The sequence below is a fragment of the Eptatretus burgeri genome, chromosome 8 (assembly GCF_056783735.1).
Source record: "Eptatretus burgeri isolate ZD-2024b chromosome 8, Ebu_testis_v1, whole genome shotgun sequence".
In the NCBI taxonomy this organism is placed as follows: Eukaryota; Metazoa; Chordata; class Myxini; order Myxiniformes; family Myxinidae; genus Eptatretus; species Eptatretus burgeri.
Window position 1 is genome coordinate 45,930,751 of NC_140968.1, and position 17,335 is coordinate 45,948,085.

The 17,335-nt window shown below is 42.7% G+C and overlaps 1 protein-coding gene across 8 annotated transcripts in view; it reads right to left on the bottom strand.

Moving 5' to 3' along the window:
* The window catches only part of LOC147021661 (cadherin-11-like), a 348,953-nt gene that overhangs the window by 26,179 nt on the left and 305,439 nt on the right, over positions 1 to 17,335 (bottom strand). For all 8 annotated transcript variants that reach the window (XM_085891880.1, XM_085891879.1, XM_085891883.1 and 5 more), the window contains 2 exons: positions 3,013 to 3,269; positions 2,086 to 2,222 (listed from right to left, as the gene is read on the bottom strand). In XM_085891880.1, coding sequence (XP_085748006.1) covers positions 2,086 to 2,222; positions 3,013 to 3,269 — 394 coding nt within the window. The remainder of the gene's footprint in view (positions 1 to 2,085; positions 2,223 to 3,012; positions 3,270 to 17,335) is intronic.

Sequence of the window (17,335 nt, forward strand, 5' to 3'; positions counted from 1 at the left end):
TTAACACAGGTGAAGGCCAATTAACCTGGTGTGTGATTTTGAAGGTGATTGGTTACACCTGAGCTAATTTACAATTGTTATTATAAGTGGGATGGAGACTTATCCAACCAAGATATTTGAGTTTTGTATTTTAAATTAATTTTCCGAAATTTGTATAATTTGTTTTTCACTTCGATGCTGTGGGTTCCGATGTGTAAATAAAGGTGGAAAAAAGTCTGAATTAATGCAATTTAATTCCAGGTTATAAAAGCACCAAAAGGTGAAAATTTTGAAAGTGGGTGTAGACATTTTGGAGGCACTGCATATGTACATGAGGGTGAGTCAAAAAGTATCCACAATATATTTTTTATTAAAATAATCTAACTGCAATTGAGCATGTACAGGAGCATCATTTTTCCATAGTCTCCCTCCTTTCCAACACATGTAGTCCATCGGTTCACAAGCTTCTGTCTGTCCTCAGAAAAAAAGAAAGAGTTTTTGGCTGAGTGACGAGCCAGACATGCACCGTTTCTTTCACTTGTTGGTCACTGGCAAAGTGCTGGCCTCTTAAAGATTCTTTGAGTAGAACAAACAGATGAAAGTCCAACAGGCCAGGTCAGGGCTGTACGGAGGATGCTCCAAGACCTCAAAGTTCAATTGCCGGAGTGTTTCCACAGTATGGGCGGCAATGTGTGGATGGGCATTGTCACACAATAATGCAACACCTTTTGACAGCGTTTCCATCGAATATCTGGTTTCAATTTATCCCGGAGCATTTCACTATAATGGACACTGTTTATCGTCGTACCCCCTTCTCGATCGGTTTCAAAATTGGGCCTTATGAGTCCCCAAAAAGTGTGAACATCACTTTTTCTGGCCGATGTTTGACTTTTGCACTGATTTTTGACTGGTGATGTAAGATGTTTCCACTCCATACTCTGGCGTTTGCTCTCTGGCTTGTAATGGTGGATCCACATGTCGTCTCCAGTGATAATGGGTCTCAAAAAAAGCATTCCCTTCATGACGAAAGCGGTTCAAAAGGCTTTGGCAGATTGCAATATGGTTGTGCTTGTGCTCTTCTGTGAGCTGTTTTGGAACCCATTTTGCAGAGACTTTATGAAAGGCAAGTCGTTTGTTGATTATTTAATGTGCAGAACCATGACTGATGTTCAGATGTTGTGCCACTTCGTCAATAGTCGACCGTCGTTTGTCCAGAATCGTGGTGCGGACTCGTTCCACATTTTTTTCTGTTGTGGATGTGGATGGGCGTCCAAATCGTTCATCATCAGTGACACTTGTGCGACCGTTTTTGAACATGGTAATCCAGTCATTTCATGCTCTGCTGCGGTAAAGCACTGTTCCCGTATTGTGCTGAAAGTCTGTGATGGATTTCTGCCGCCGGTACACCTTCAGCCCACAAAAAGCGTCTCGCTGCACGCTATTCTTCTTTGGTGCAAACGCACAACGAAGCGATCATGTTAACTCCCTTACGACAAAACTACTGACTGCTCAAGGCTGAAACTGCTTCACAATGGCGCAGACAGTTCGTGCTCGTACCTGCACATACAATAATCAATGTAGTCAACATAACACAGTTTTTAAGAAATAATTGCGGATACTTTTCTACTCACCCTCGTTTTGATTTGCACAAGTACATATGAGATAACTTTTCTTACATTTCCTCCTCAAACTTAATTTATAACGAAGTGGATTCTGAACTTTCAGGACACAGAGGCAAAACTGGTTCACTAATTTTACGAGTTCTGATTGGCTTTACTTGAATACTATAGTTCACGAATTTTAAATACTTTCAAAATTCACGAGTTTAGTCATTTGTGGTGTTGGGCTGTTTATGTTTTGCTTCACTTCCCTGGTGAACTCTCCTTTTATGGTGAAAAATGAGCGCCCTACAGTGGATAATGGGACATCATATTTATTACGTACACATTTTGATCCAACTCCCCTTCACATTCCGGATACGAGATCATTCCCTTCCCGATAAAAAAAATGACTTGCGCAGATACGAGATTGATTTGCTGAGATATGAGAATGATTTATGCAGATATGATGATTTGCTAAGATGTGAGAATGTAGGCATGCATTTACTGGTTTGTGTGCCAAGAATGCTGATGTTGTGCCAGACATTCTGTTCATGATCAAGTGCCCTTGCCAACGTCAGCACCCCAGAATGCTCCCCGATGTCAAACATACGTTCAAGATCTGTGTTCTGGTCGATGGAATACCTTCAACAGAAAATATGACAGAAAAAATACAGAACATTGGGGGTTAAGTTTGGGTAAAGATGGAAAAGGAAGTTTGGGGGTTAGACAACAGCTGTGCAATGCATGTGACAAAACTTAATGGCCAGTAAACCGGAAAGAAAAAAAAGGTATAAAGGAAATTAGATAAGAGTTATTACTTTTAATTGTTGAGTAAGATAGATACCTGTCTAGCAAAGGTAAATTTGTCAGGATTCAAATGTGTATTTGATCTGTTGGGTGCATCATTAAAGAAGCACAACTCACTGATGTAGCACACACCTGCAAGGAGCGCAGGAAATTAGAACATTTGGCTAATGTCACATTGGACTATATTTTCAAGGTACTGTCTGGAGATATAAAAGAAGGCGAGTGCAAGCTCAGACTTTGGCTAATGTATATATTCTTGCTCTAATCTACAGGGGGCACTGTATCAATGGAACAGCTTCATCCCCAGAAATAATGCAACCATCAGTCAGGAGCTGCACACACAAGGGAAAAGGTAAGGTGATATTGTCATAATTGTTGTAGTTACTGACTATAAAATGAATCAATTGGCTTCATGGTATTCAGCTTCACCAAACAGAAAATGACAAACGGCAATACCATGCAAACTCATCAAACATGGTGGTGGTACCTCAAACGTAAAGCTAACCACATGCGAATTCAGCTACCCACACGGATATTCAAGTCGCGAACATAGAATAAGCTCACCGTACATTGATCCAGCTCATTGGACACAGGTCTAGCTCACTGCACAAGGAGTTCAGCTCACCGCACACGGGAGTTTTCTGCATCAGGGTCTCGGGCAGTGACTGATCCCAAAGCACTGCCCACAGCCTGGTCTTCCTGAACACGAAAGATCCGGTGTTCTGAAGAAAAGACCGGTGGCTCATCGACGTCAAGAACCGTCACATGGACTGTGGCCACGTCACGAGATGCTCCTGGAGGCCAAGTGTGCCTGGAACTTGGTGTGGGGTTCACAGCCTCCACCTTGAGTGTATAGCCTTGTCGCCGTTCATAGTCCACAACCTGTGAGTGCCATGGTGTAAATTGATAAGTGCAAAATTAGTGTGTGTCGGTTTACAGTCATACATATATTGACATACTGTATTTTAGTAAAAAAAAACTACTGAGCTTTACATGAAAGCTGTTGTTAGGTTATTACCTCCCTGTGATGTTCCATTTACCACTTCATAATAATGACAATGTGAACAGATACTTCCTCATCTCCATAGCAAGCTTCCTTGCCATAAACAACATAATCATATGTGTGGGTATATATATATATATATATATATATATATATATATATATATATATATATATATATATGTACATATATTTGTATATATATTAGTGGGGTGTACTTACACATTGTGTAAGCATACAGACAGTATTTCCCCATTGTCTTGGGTTGCTCACCTGCATTTGATTTTTCATTTATTTATTTTTTTCATTCATTTATATTTTCATTTACGGATGCTTTCCGACGGTTCTGTGATTTTTCCTGGTGGATCGACTTTGATGTCCATCAGCAGACAAAATTACCATGTCTCCTCATTGTCTCAGGTCACTCACCGACATTTTTTTCATTTATTTTTTAAAATTTATTTATTTATTCATTTATTTATATTTTCATTTATGGATATTGCCTGACGATTCCGTGATGTTTTTCCAGTGTTCTGGCTATGATGTCCATTGGAACGCAAAATTTCAGCTTTCTACATCACCCGGAAGGTACCAGTCTTTAATATTAGTCAGTCAGTAAGTCAGTGAGTCACTGGTTAGAAAGAACTATATATATATATATATATATATATATATATATATATATATATATATATATATATATATATATATATATATATATATATATATATATATATATATATATATATAGTTGATGATGATCACAATGCAACCTCGTCTCATGGATATACAGTACACATATATATATATATATATATATATATATATATATATATATATATATATATATATATGTACTGAAAATCCATGAGACGAGGTTGCATTGTGATCATCATGTTAAAATAAATGAAATTATAAAGATTATGCACAGAACAAAGCTCAAGCTGGACCTGTGATGATTCACTGAGGACATCGAGTCTGTATTTTAGGGCTAACGGCACATCACACATGGCAAGTTCACCCTTGGACCACACTGTGTGCTCTTGTGCAGAAATAGTAATGACATGCATGTTGAAATGCAGCATAAAAGAATAATAACAAAAAATTAGCTGGAGTGGAATGACTTCAAGCACGCTGTTGGGTGTCCACAAAGGAAATTGGAAAAGTGGAAACAAAATCATTGTTTGTTTAAGTTTTGCGCTGATGTAAAAAGGAAGGACCCCACATGTATTTTCCTTGATTACCTCTATTAATACATTTTGTTCGTGTTTGGGATTGTGGTTAACACCTAAATCCTTATCTTCCACCTGCTCTGCAGCATAATGCCCGATAGTTCGCTGCTCGGTGACATGCAACAAAATCAATTAAACATGAAATCTTATTAACTGCATGCTAAGTGAAAACAATGCACAACTTATGCAGGAAAAAATTGAAGAAGAGAAGAGAGAGGTGAGGATTGTTGCAAAGGTTGCATCACATGACATTTTTGTAATAAATTTAACTCGTACATCACAAAAAAAATATATATATATATATATATATATATATATATATATATATATATATATATATATATATATATATATATATATATATATATATATACATACTATTAATTCCAAACTACTCCCAGACTGATGAATATATGTATGTGAAGAAATCAGTCTGGCAGTGAATGGGGGTGTGTGACAATGACATTCTCATGTATGTACTACTTGTGAATGTCAACAGCTGTAGAAGAACCTGGGTAGGCTTTGAAACAGCAAAGGGCTCATCTCGTGCAGCTTTTCATATTTGCTTTATACAGCTTTATTTGGCTGGAAGAGCAGGGGTTAATTATAAAGATCCGATCCACCTGGAGATAATATATCTGGTGAGAGCTGATTGTTTGTTTCCCTCCAATAATAATGAGAGAGATGTGATTGGGTATTGATATATCATATATATCTTTCCAACCAATGACTCACTCACACACACTGATATAAATGTTTAGTATTTTGTAGGTGTGCTCAAAGGCTGAAATTGTGTATATTGATGCAATTCAAAGCCAATATCCCAGTAAAAATCACATAAATGTTGAAAAATGTCCGTAAACGAAAATATCCGGAAATAAAAGTCAGCCGGTGCAGTCTCGCTCTGCACACAGTGGGTCACGTGATCCAAGAGAATGACAGTTACACTCAAACCGGTTGCTTGGCAATGCTAACACGTGCTTATTCTACCTTTTATTTTACAACCTTTGTCATATTCTCACAAAAAAAAAACAAGAAAAGAGCAATCAGAGATGGCAGACCCTCTCCAGGACTTCTTTAAAGTGGTGTATTTCTTTTTATAGGTTTTAGGGTAGATCCAATATGGATGCCAAACCATGTGACCTATCATATCAAATGTGTGAACCTTTTGTTCCTCATGGACAGGCGGTCATATGTGTAAATTTCACCTCAATTTGTTCAGCCACTTCAGAGAAGAAGATTTTTGAAGGTCTTTAAAAAAAACCAAAAAAAAAACCCAATATGGCTGCCAAATTACGTGACCGATAACATCATCCATTTTTTTTCTGTGGACTATTTTATCCCTAGATGACCCTCAAAAATCTTCATACTGATCGGATCTGGCTTTCTACATATGCAATTATGACGTCATAATGAGAGCACCTTTGATGTCATAAAAAAATCACACTCATTCCCCATGAAGAGTACTTGCCTCGGTGAAAGGTTTCAATTTTTTTCCTTGGTGTGGTTTCAGAGATAAAGAGGTCCAAAGTTTTTCCATTTTTCCAATATGGCTGCCACACCATGTGACCTATGACATCATAATTAGCATCAAAACATTCTATACGAGTCGTCGTACCAATGGTGAAAATTTCGTCTCAATCCGACATGCGGTTGCAGAGAAAAACACAAAAGTTCTGTGCCGACAAACAAACAGACAAACAGACAGACCCTCTCCCTCTTACAATTACAGACCAATTACAATACCCTCTCCTCTGGCGAGGGTAATTACTCTGGCTGTACACTTAAATAGAGATTTTTTTTTTGTAGACCTTGTCGAGGGTCGTATGAGAGCGAATACACAATGCACAGCAAGGGGACATGAGACAAGAGGGGTGGGAGTGGGAGGGACAAAACAGTGGGGAACAGACACATTAGGAGATCTGTGGAAGGGAGAGGGATGGGACGGGGAACATGGGGAAGAGAAGATGGACATTACAGGGACTTTCAGGAAGGAAAGCAAGGGAAATGAAGGAAGTGGGCTTGGGTGGATTATCAGGGGTAGAAAAGATCGAGGATTTGGATGGGGGAAGATAAGAGGTGGTGGTGAACAGCTGTTTTGAAAGCCTGGAGGGAAGAATGGGAAAGAATAGAGTGAGGAAGTTAATTCCAAAGGCGTGGAAAAAGAGGAATGAAAGAGTGAAGATGAGCAGTGATTCGTGATTTTGGTAGTTTTACCAGAAGGGGGTTGTTGGCGGACCTTGAGCGCCCTGTGGAAATGTGGTGGGGACAAATCGCAGAGAGAGCAGGGGGGGGGGCAAGGCTGGAGAGGAGACGGTAGAAGAGAGAAAGACCACCGACCAACCTGCGGTGAATGAGTGCGAGGCCCAAAGACTCGGCTTCATTGCGGGAGATGCCGATGATCCTAAATGCCCTGGTTTCGACAGCGTGAAGCAGAGAAAGGTGGGAGGCAGGAGCACCAGCCCAGAAGGGAGAGCAATACTCCATCAGGCTATGGACAAAAGCTTTGTAAGTGGTCAGCAGCTCAAGAGGGCCTGAGGAAGGACTTTGCATGATGGAGGATTCCCAGTCGGCGAGTGGCTTTGGAGGCGAGGTTGGAAATGTGACTTTCCCCAGGAAAGGTCATGGCAGATAGTGAGACCCAGAAGCTTGAAAGAAAAGACTTCTTCCAGAGGATTGTTGAGAAAGTGGATGGGGGGGTTTTCTAAACGGTCCTTTCGAAGAGACATAGTGAGAGTGTGAGATTTGTCTGGATTGAAAGACATGTTCCACGTGTTGGACCAGTTTGTGATTTTATCCAGATCTGCAGTGAGCGAAGAAGCTGCTGCTTGCCGGTCTGAGGGATGACAGATGGTACGGCAGAGGGTGGAGTCATCAGCAAAGAGATATAGAGGATTTTCCAGAGAGTTGGAGAGATCATTGATGAAAACCAGAAAAAGAACGGGGCCCAGAACGCTACTACTTGAGGAACTCCAGCCTGCACAGGAAGAGGGGATGAAAGAACTCCATTTAGGGCCACACGTTGACTGTGACAGGAGAGGAAGTCTGTGAGCCATGAGTGGAGATGGCCTTGAATACCATGGGAAGAGAGTTTGGTGAGTAGGGCAGGGTGCCAGACTGTGTCAAAAGCACATGATATGTCCAGGGATACGGCTCAGATTTCCAGTCTGGCATTGAGGACCTCCATCCATTGATGGGAGAGCAGAAGCAGCATATCCAGGGTAGAGTGACCTGGTCTGAAACCAAATTGATGAACGGAAATCAAGCAATTGGAGAAGAGGAAGGATTTCATGTCTGAAGCGATGATGGATTCCATAACCTTGCTGATTATTGGGAGAAGGCTGATTGGTCTGTAGTTACAGGGATCTGTTTTTGCACCTTTTTTATGCAGGGCAATGATGTTAGCAGATTTCCAAGCAGATGTCAGATGACCTTGGGCAAATGACAGGGTGAATAGAACAGAGAGAGGGTGAGCAAGAGCAGAAGAGCAGGCTATGAGGACATGTGGGCTGATGCCGTCGAGACCGGTTGCAGAATCTGAGTCGAGGTTTGAAAGCAAGCTCTCCACCTTGTCAGGAGAAAAGGACACTGAGTCCAGGGACAGTTGGGTGCGACTGGGTAAAGTGGGTAGAGAAGGTGATGGGGTTTGGACACAAGATTTAGCTGCAAACACCGAGTTTAGGCATTCAGCTTTTTCACGTGCGGTATCAGCAGTGCGGCCATTTGAGGTAAGGGAGGGGTTGGAGGGGGAACATACACCAGAAACAGATTTGATTAAACGCCACCACGATTTTGAGGAGGGAGAGAGGTTTGAGAGTTCAGACTTGAGATGAGAAAGATGTTGTTTTCTGGCTCTCCTGAGGGTAGATACACACTTGTGGTGTGTATCTCAACCAGACTATCATTGACTGCAATTAACTTGCAAGCTGAAAATGACAAATACTTCAGATAACTACAATGGCACTTGGTAGAGGGCATACTTCCGGCAAGCTGAACAGTTTACATTTTGTTTCCCAATGATAGGCCAGGCCAGATTAGATTTATTGTCAGGTCAGGCCATATTAGATCTGTGACTTGCAACAGGTACCATGTAAACCTGCACTAACCTGTTTCAGGGTCGGGTTGTCGACGACTAAATCATCGACCCCACCAGGTTTCCTGGTGAGGAGGGGGTATGAATGTGGACAACCAGCACGGTGATAAACAAAACCTGACAAAGGGCGGAGGAGCTCTTTGTGAGCCAACGGCCATCCATAACTCATGCCCAACTGTCTGCGGACGTCCTCCTGCAGTTGGGTTACTTTTTTTTGAGGAGGTTGTTGGCAGGATTTGCACTCCGGCCACTATAAACCCTTCACTCCACAAAACACAAGCAAAATGCAAAGAAAATTGAAAACCCACTCCATGGGAATTCTGCCTGTTTTGGAAGGTTTTCTGCCTTTGCAGGGCAGCTCACCGGATGATGGGATTGTGGCAAAGCGTTCGGGACCCCCACTCTGATGATCGGAAGAAAAGCACAGCGTAACCCTTTGGGGTCAGATTGTGGTAATGTGTGTCAGGGTAGTGGTGAGGTGTCGTCCTTCAGATGGTGGTCTCCTTGGGTTAACCTGAGGTGGTCCCTTCGGGTGGGTGCCTGGAATGTCCTATCCCCAAGAGAGGATGATCTGTGTTATCATCGGAGCTGAAGTGTTTGAACATTGGGATTGCTGCACTCTCTGAGGTTCAGAAAATGGATAGTGGCGAGATCATGGCGGGTGGTTACACCTCCGATTGGTCAGGTCACTCTGATGGTTACCATGCCCAAGGAGTTGCTGTAGCTGTGTCCAATAAGCTGACTCCAATGATAATTTAGGTAACACAGGTCAACGAGCGTAATATAAGACAAAGGATTCTTCAGTCCTTGGGTGATGTTTCCCTGGTCTCTGGATTTCAATGCATCGACTGGCACTGATCGGGATGGTTATGAGACATGTGTTGGTCCCCATGGGTCTGGAACTGTGAACCAGAATAGCACTAAGTTCTTGACTTTGCAAGAAGTCATGGACTCAGGGTGGCTAGTTCATGGTTTCAGTGACAACAGGCTCAATACCGGTAGTGGTATTCCAATACCGGTAGTGTAGCAAAGGAGCCTGACCATGTGCTCATTGATGGTCACTGGAAGTTGATCCAGAACTGTTGGGACCACTGGAGTGCTCAGTCACTCAATACCGACCACAGGCTTGTGGTAGCAACTCTGAAGTTCCAGCTTAAATCTGGGAGAATGGCACTATCCAAGCCGAGGGTGGATGTTGTCAAGTTCAGGGATGAGAGGGGAGCTGAGGTGTTTGTGAACAGGCTGAGTGGGGATTTGGGGGGGGGGGGTCTAGGTGCTTTGGGGAACCCTGGTGAGTTGTGTAGTGCCTTCAAGACCACCATCCTTAATATTGCTGGTGGATGTCTCGGAACTCACAATCGGGCGAAGAATAATTTTGTCTGTCAAGCGACACTGGATAGCATTGACCAGAGTCACAGGACCAAGCTTAATGGCTGAGCTAAGCTGTTCAGGGAGTTGAAGCGTAAAACTGAACATGTGCTGACGGTGGACAAGGAGGCCGAAGTGTGAGGAATCTGTGAGGGGGTAGAGCATCACCTGCGGTCAAGTGATTCTCATCCTGCCTCCAGTTGTATTTACGAATTGCATTCCTCCAAGCCCGTCCTTCAGTGGAATACAGTTAGAGCGGAGGGTGGTGGGCTCTTGACAGAGGACTCCAAAGTGAAGGCCTGCTGGGATAGTTACTTTGAGCAGCTGTACCAGGCTGATCCACCAGCTGTCTAGTTTGATGTCAGGGGTGGTACTCGCCCTATTGCTGACCCTCCAAATGAACTGTGATCCACCTTCCTTTGTGGAAACAGGCTGCATGAACCACTTGAAAAGGGGTAAAGCTCCTGGGATCTGTGGCATCCTTGCTGAACTTCTCAAGAGTGTTGGAAATGCTGTACTCATGTCATTACATGCAGTTCTCTGCTCTGCCTGGAACACAGTCATCATCCAAACTCACTGGAAGAGGGGCCTTGTTGTTCCTCTGGAAAGGGAAGGGTGATCGCCAGGACTGCAACAACTCCTGATGGGTGACGGGGAAGGTCTTTGCTTGGACAATTCTTGACAGGGTTTGCCACCATCTACTTGAGCACCAGCGCCCAGAGCAGTCAAGCTTTACACCAAAAAGGTCAACGATTGACCATATCCTTGCCCTCCGGGTCCTCACCGAACACAGACGAGAGTTTTGGCAGGGTCTGCTTGCAGCCAATTTTGATATCTGCAAAGCATTTGATTCAGTGAATCGGGATGCCATCTGGAGGCTTCTTGCTCTTGTTGGGATGCCACCAAAACTGAGCAATCTGATGTCTGAACTATACTCTGGTGCTGAGAGTGCTGTGAGATGTGACGATACCATCTCTGACTTATTTCCATTTGTTACTGGAGTTGGTCACGAATGTGTACTGCCCCCACACTTTTCAGTGCATGCATGGACTGGAATCTGAGGAGGATGTCAGAGAGATCAAGCTGCGGTGCATCGTTTAGGAATCTCAAGATCTCTGACCTTGAGTTCACAGATTATGAAATCATCTTTGCGGAAACTCGAGATATCTTTCTTCAAAATGGTTATTATGGGTTTCCTGGGTCAAAACTAAGATCCAGGCTTTCAATGACATATTGGATTCTGCTATCCTGTCTGTACCTGTTTGTGGCGAGGATGTTGAAGTCACGGAGAGATTCACTTACCTTGGCAGTGATATTCGTGTCTCTGCTAGCTGTGAGCCAGAAGTCAACAGATGTCTGGGTCAGGCCTGGGGAATAATGGATTCACTGGATCATGGGGTGTGGTGTTGCCGGTACCTGAGTGGGAGGACGAAAGTCTGAGTCTTCAGGTCCTTGGTGCTTCCAGTCTTGCTCTATGGATGTGAGACTTGGACTCTGACCAGGGATCTGAGCCAGAGACTTCATTCCTTTTGTACCAGGTCTCTTTGGAGAAGCCTTGGCCATCGCTGGTTGGACTTTGTGTCCAACGAGTGTTTGGCGAGACAGACTCAGATGAGATTTCTTACCTGTATAATCCATGAGTTTCAGTTGCGGTAGAATGGACATGTGGCTTGTTTTCCTGATGCTGATCCTGCTCACCAGATTCTCTCAGCGAGGGAGCCTCGTGAGTGGAGGAGGCCAATGGGCCGACCACGTGCCTTGTGGTTGCAGCAGGTTGATCCACATCTCATGGAGATGGGGATGGGCCAGGCATCTGCCTGGGGGATGGCCAGTCAGAGGCCCCTGGAGTTCCGGCGTAAAGTGGATGCAGTGACACGCTGCTCCGGCTCATGCTCCCAAAACTGACCTGATCTGATAGGCCATATGTGCATCCGAATGTTAACCAAAATCTTATGTACTTTTTATTGTGTGCTACTCAACTCATCGTCCATGTTTTGTTATAATCCATGCACAACTTTTTGAAACATCATGCTTTCTGTCGTTTTGGCCCCCATCTCTCAATGGTGAAGAATAACTTAAAATATTTACAAAATTATTCTATCCCGTTCTGGATCTGGACCTTCGAAAAATCGAATCAATTCGTCATTGTCACACACCCAACCTGTCTACCAGGTTTCGTAATCTGTACACACATTTTTGAGATATCCTGCTCACAGACAGACAGATAGACACGGGTGAAAACATAAGCTTCCTCCACCTTTGGTGGCAGAGGTAAAAATTGTAATTTTCTAAAGCAGTTGTGGCTAAAATGGTTTGATGGAGTTTCATTTTTCATCAGTCATGTCGAAGAGTTTTCAGGGGAGAGCCAATAGGAGTTTTGGCACCTGCCAAAAACCCAAGTGTTGCTTCTCGACTTGATGCAGGTGGAATTGAATGTGTTGTTTTTCTCAATGAAGGTTTCACTTTTTCGAAAAATATAATCACACAATTCAGGAGAGACATTCATCTGTGGTTTATAGAGTCTTTAGGCCCTTTCCACTCACAATGCATGAAATATTTTTGCTGTTTCACTCCTCTCTTCCATTCAAACGTTTTTCTTTCTTGGAGACTGAATGGTTTCAAAATCACATAGGCTGTAATTAGAGCCAATGCCACACGTTTTTGTGTATGAGGAGCAATTACACGAAAATTAATCCCAACAGCCAGAGTGAAATTGACAGATAACTGAAACAGTCTGGACACCATGGCACCTCCGTTATAACTGACATTCTGATAGAGTTTGTCAGAGATATGGATAATATAGTGGGGCAACTTAGCATAACAATTGTGCATTTTGTGAGGAAAGCACCAAATTTGGCACACTAGTAGCCCATCATATTATGAACAGATTTGGATATTGAGCCATCTCAAAATTTTTGATGGCAGTGGAAAATGGCTGCCACAGCCATCAGCGGCTGAATTTGAGATGGCCCAATATCCAAATCTGTTCATAATATGATAGGCTACGAGTGTGTCAAATTTGGTGCTCTCCCCACAAAATGCACAATTGTGATGCTATATTTAGCTAAGTTGCCCCACTAATATGGAGAGGCATTAGAAACGCGTTTTCTGAGGATCTGCAATTTTGTCATCCAATATATTTTTGATCAAGAGAAAGGATAAAGCGATCTAACGGCATGAAAATACAGAAAGAAAAATGATCAAAGAAGGTGAGAAAATATTACGTAAAATAACAATTTTTAATTTTGCTTCACTTCTGCAAAATAGGTTGGATTAATCGTAGACCAGCCACGATGGAATATTGTTAGGATGGCTTAACGTTGACTTAAAAATACTCAATGGTCCCTGAGAATTTTCCTGCAATTAATGTTATGTAGTGTTGCGGTTCTGTGAAGCCGGCACACCCCCAAGGCAATGGCATCCAACATTTAGCGGTCTTGAGGCAGTTATTTCATTATGGCAGCTGTCTGCAAGGGTGATGCTGGGTGGTTTGTCATTGTCTTCCCAGCAGTCAGTCAGGGAAGAAATTTGTAATTTGTTAAGATTGGCGGTGATAAGCCATCCACTTTTCATTAAGGACACCATTGGATCTGCAACGTTCACCAAATAACGCTGGCAGACAGGACACCCAGTTTAACATTGCAAAAACAGTTGCAACAAAGCACTATGCATGACTCAATTATGGAATGTAGGACAGTTGTAAAAAGGCTTAATAATTACGTATAAGAGCTTTAACCAGACCGTACTAATCTGGAAAACTAATAAATAAGGGAGAGATCTTCAGTCGTGTGGGCACCTTGGCAATTGCAATTGCTTTTACATAATCCAAGAAAAGGTTTACTGTACCTTAAGAGAGCAAAGGCAGAACAATGCCAATAGTAACTCCCGAGTAGTGAGGACAATGGACTTATGTCACAGAGGTTGCAGTGAAAATTCGGGTGAATGCAGCAGTATTGAAGTTATAGCACAATGGTAGCAGGCATATGCCTTCTCTATATATCAAATAATAGAAAAACACACCCTTATAAATGTTTTGAAGGTGTTTCAATCAGTTTCCATTGTTACGACAATAAAAAATATACCTGGTGTTGGCTCAATGGTTAGGGTGGTGGGCTTGGGATCCAATGGTCCCGAGTTCAAACCCCACTCGGCTGTTGAAGGAATACCAGGTGGGGTTAACTCGGCCTGTCATCCTTCCGATATCGGCAAAATGAGTGCCAGCATGCTGGTATACTGTGTCGGAGTGGCGACCCATCCAGGATTGTGTCGAATAGCCAAGGAGTCTGATTCGGCAGCACCAACGCTCTGCACAGATTATGGGCCCGATGGATGGATGGACAATAAAAATGGGGATTTTATCGTGGGCTCCAGAGAAACGACCATCCAGCACATGACGTCATCTCAGGACATCGACAAGGCTGACCTGTGACTTGACTCAGTCCACAAGATGACGTCAAATGACACAACGTCTGTGATGCAGAACATTTGAACAATGATAGCTACACATCAGACTCGAGTTTTGAGTTCGACCCCCTCTACCGATGAAGATACCGACCTCAGCTTAGGATCAAAAAAGCCGAATGACATGGGAATAAGGCCCACACATAAATCAAACAGAGCCTTCTGATGACAAGAACATCGACATCATCGAACTGGTTGAGGAGGACAAGGAAGAAGATGAATATGCTCATCTCAACTCGATGCGGAATTTCAATTGGTGAGGCATTTGTTATTTTTATTAAGGTGAATTTTGACGTTAGTGATCTGATCAGTGACCTCTCTTTCCCACCATGCAGTTCACGATGCTCATCTTGGGGGGTATTGAGAAGTGACTATTGTCTGGGGTTTTACCAATTTCCCTCACATAATGGAGATGGCTAAATATCTGCATTTCTTCTTGTTCAAGGTGCCAATGTGGTCATTGCAAGATCATGCCAACAACGAATGAAAACCAATACTGTGGGACATTGAGCAAGTGAAGGGAATGGCCCTGTCATATGATCACAAACTTCTCTGCATCACGGATCACCCAGGCTTCAGCCCCATTTGTTAAAATGAGTACATCTTGAAAGTTGCTTGGCACCAATATGGATCATACACCCCTGTAACAGCATGGATCACATGCCACTGATGGTCCATAACATAAGAAGTTCCACCATGTCGCATACAGACTGTTCGGGAGATGGTGCCCAACCTACCTGGGAAAGGGCATTTGTGTTGTGCTACCAGCCTGTGTAGTGGGAATCATTCACTTTACTTTTCCTCCACCCAGGGGTACTGTCAAATTTGTTGGCATTCAGTTCTAATAAAATATTTATTTTAAATGATAAACTGATTCCTTTGCAATTCAAAAAATCCTCAGGAAACACCCTCATGTGTGTCTGACATTCCACTGGCTACCTGCAGTACACCACAGCATATATATTTTTTCTAACCACTGACTCACTCACTGCCAAATCAAATGTTTCGTGTTTTCTCGGTGGGCAAGAAAGCGGAAATCTTGCATACTGATGTAACTCCTGCTAATATCCCAGTATAGAAAAGAAAAACAAACAAACAAACCGTTGGAAAATATCCATAAAATATAATATCCAAATATGCGTCAGCCAGTGCAGCCTCACTCTGTCACTGCTGGTCACGTGACCCAATACGATGGAGCTCCCACTCGAGCTGGTTGCGAGGCGTATGTTTTTGCCCGAAGATAAGAACAGTTAAGAAATCTGTGATGTTTGGTTTGATCAAGTGTGGCAACGGTTAGAACTGAGTTTATTTACCGATTCATTTATTTTTGTTTATTCCATAATCTTCGGTGGACAGAGGTTATGTTTTTGCCCCTGTCTGTTTGTCTGTCTGTTTTTCTGTCTGTGAACAGGATATCTCAAAAAGTTGTGCATGGAGTCGGACGAAACTCGGTGGACAGGTTGGCTCTATGACAAGGATGAATTCATTCAATTTTGGTGGAGATCCGGATCCGAGAAGTTTTAAAGTGATTCTTCAACATTGAGTGATGGGGCTTAAACCGACATATGACACGAAATGTCAAAAAATTATGGACGAGTTATGACAAAACTAGGTGGGACGAGTTAGTTGGGAGACAAGAACAAGAAAAATTTGATTTTAGTTCAGATCCAGATCCAGGTCCGGCCCACCAGTGGGATACAAAATGTAAACTTTTCAGCCTGGCGGGGGTATGAGCTCGACCGAGTGCCATTCTAATTGCTTCATGTAATCCTTCTCCTTCCTTCTTAAGCAACCTGAAACTTTACATGCATACCAGAAAACTCCAAGGAAGTGCAAGAGTGAAAATTGGTTGTTTGGGTTAATTACAACACACCTTTTGAAGATAATTAACGGCCTTATTTAATATGTCCTTCATCAGACGATCCTCGGCCATCTCGCTCTCTGGGTCTTAAGTCGTTTCCTGGGTAGCCTCGCTGGGGTCTGAAGCCGCCATGTTTTTTTGCCTGCTCAACCATGTCTTGACTTGGAACAGGTTTCAGCGATTTATTAACGATAAAGTTGTTGTTTTCACTTTCCTCACTCATATTATCGAATGCCTGTTCATCATAGCGACGAATCGCTGGGTACATTGCAATGCTTATAAACATCTGGAGACGTCAACGTTCGTGGCTTGACATTTCGGGTGTCTCCAGGAGGTGTCTGTTAAATGAGTGACTAATCGCGTGACAAACTAGCCGTTTAACAACCGCTTCGTTAGAGTGCTTGATTGAGTGCTTAAGCCGCTTGGCGAGTGTTCTCCAAGCTGCTTGGTTGTTCCTTTCAGTAAAAGTATCCATGCTCTCAAGGGAACATCGATAAGACAGCCATACGTTTCCGACTGTGTTGGGCCCTGCGGTGCCGTGCTGTTGGTGTCTTGGGACGTGTCTCATCCGCTGAAAATGTGTAATTTTATTTTTACAGGATATCGCTTTGTTTAACCTTTTGTGCGATTTCTGAATACAATCCATCCCTCACTTCGACATCGATACATACATACATACATACATACATACATACATATATATATATATATATATATATATATATATATATATATATATACACACACATATATTAGGGTGGTCCAAAAAAGTCGAAAAAAATAGAATGTTGCTCCACAAGGTTAAAATTATTCTAATATGATCCAATAACGTGCATAATTTTTTTTAGCTTGATCGGAGGTGATTTAGAGGTCGCTCCATATGACGACTCTTAGTCTCATGACTTGAATAAATTAGGGTATGGTCAGGTAC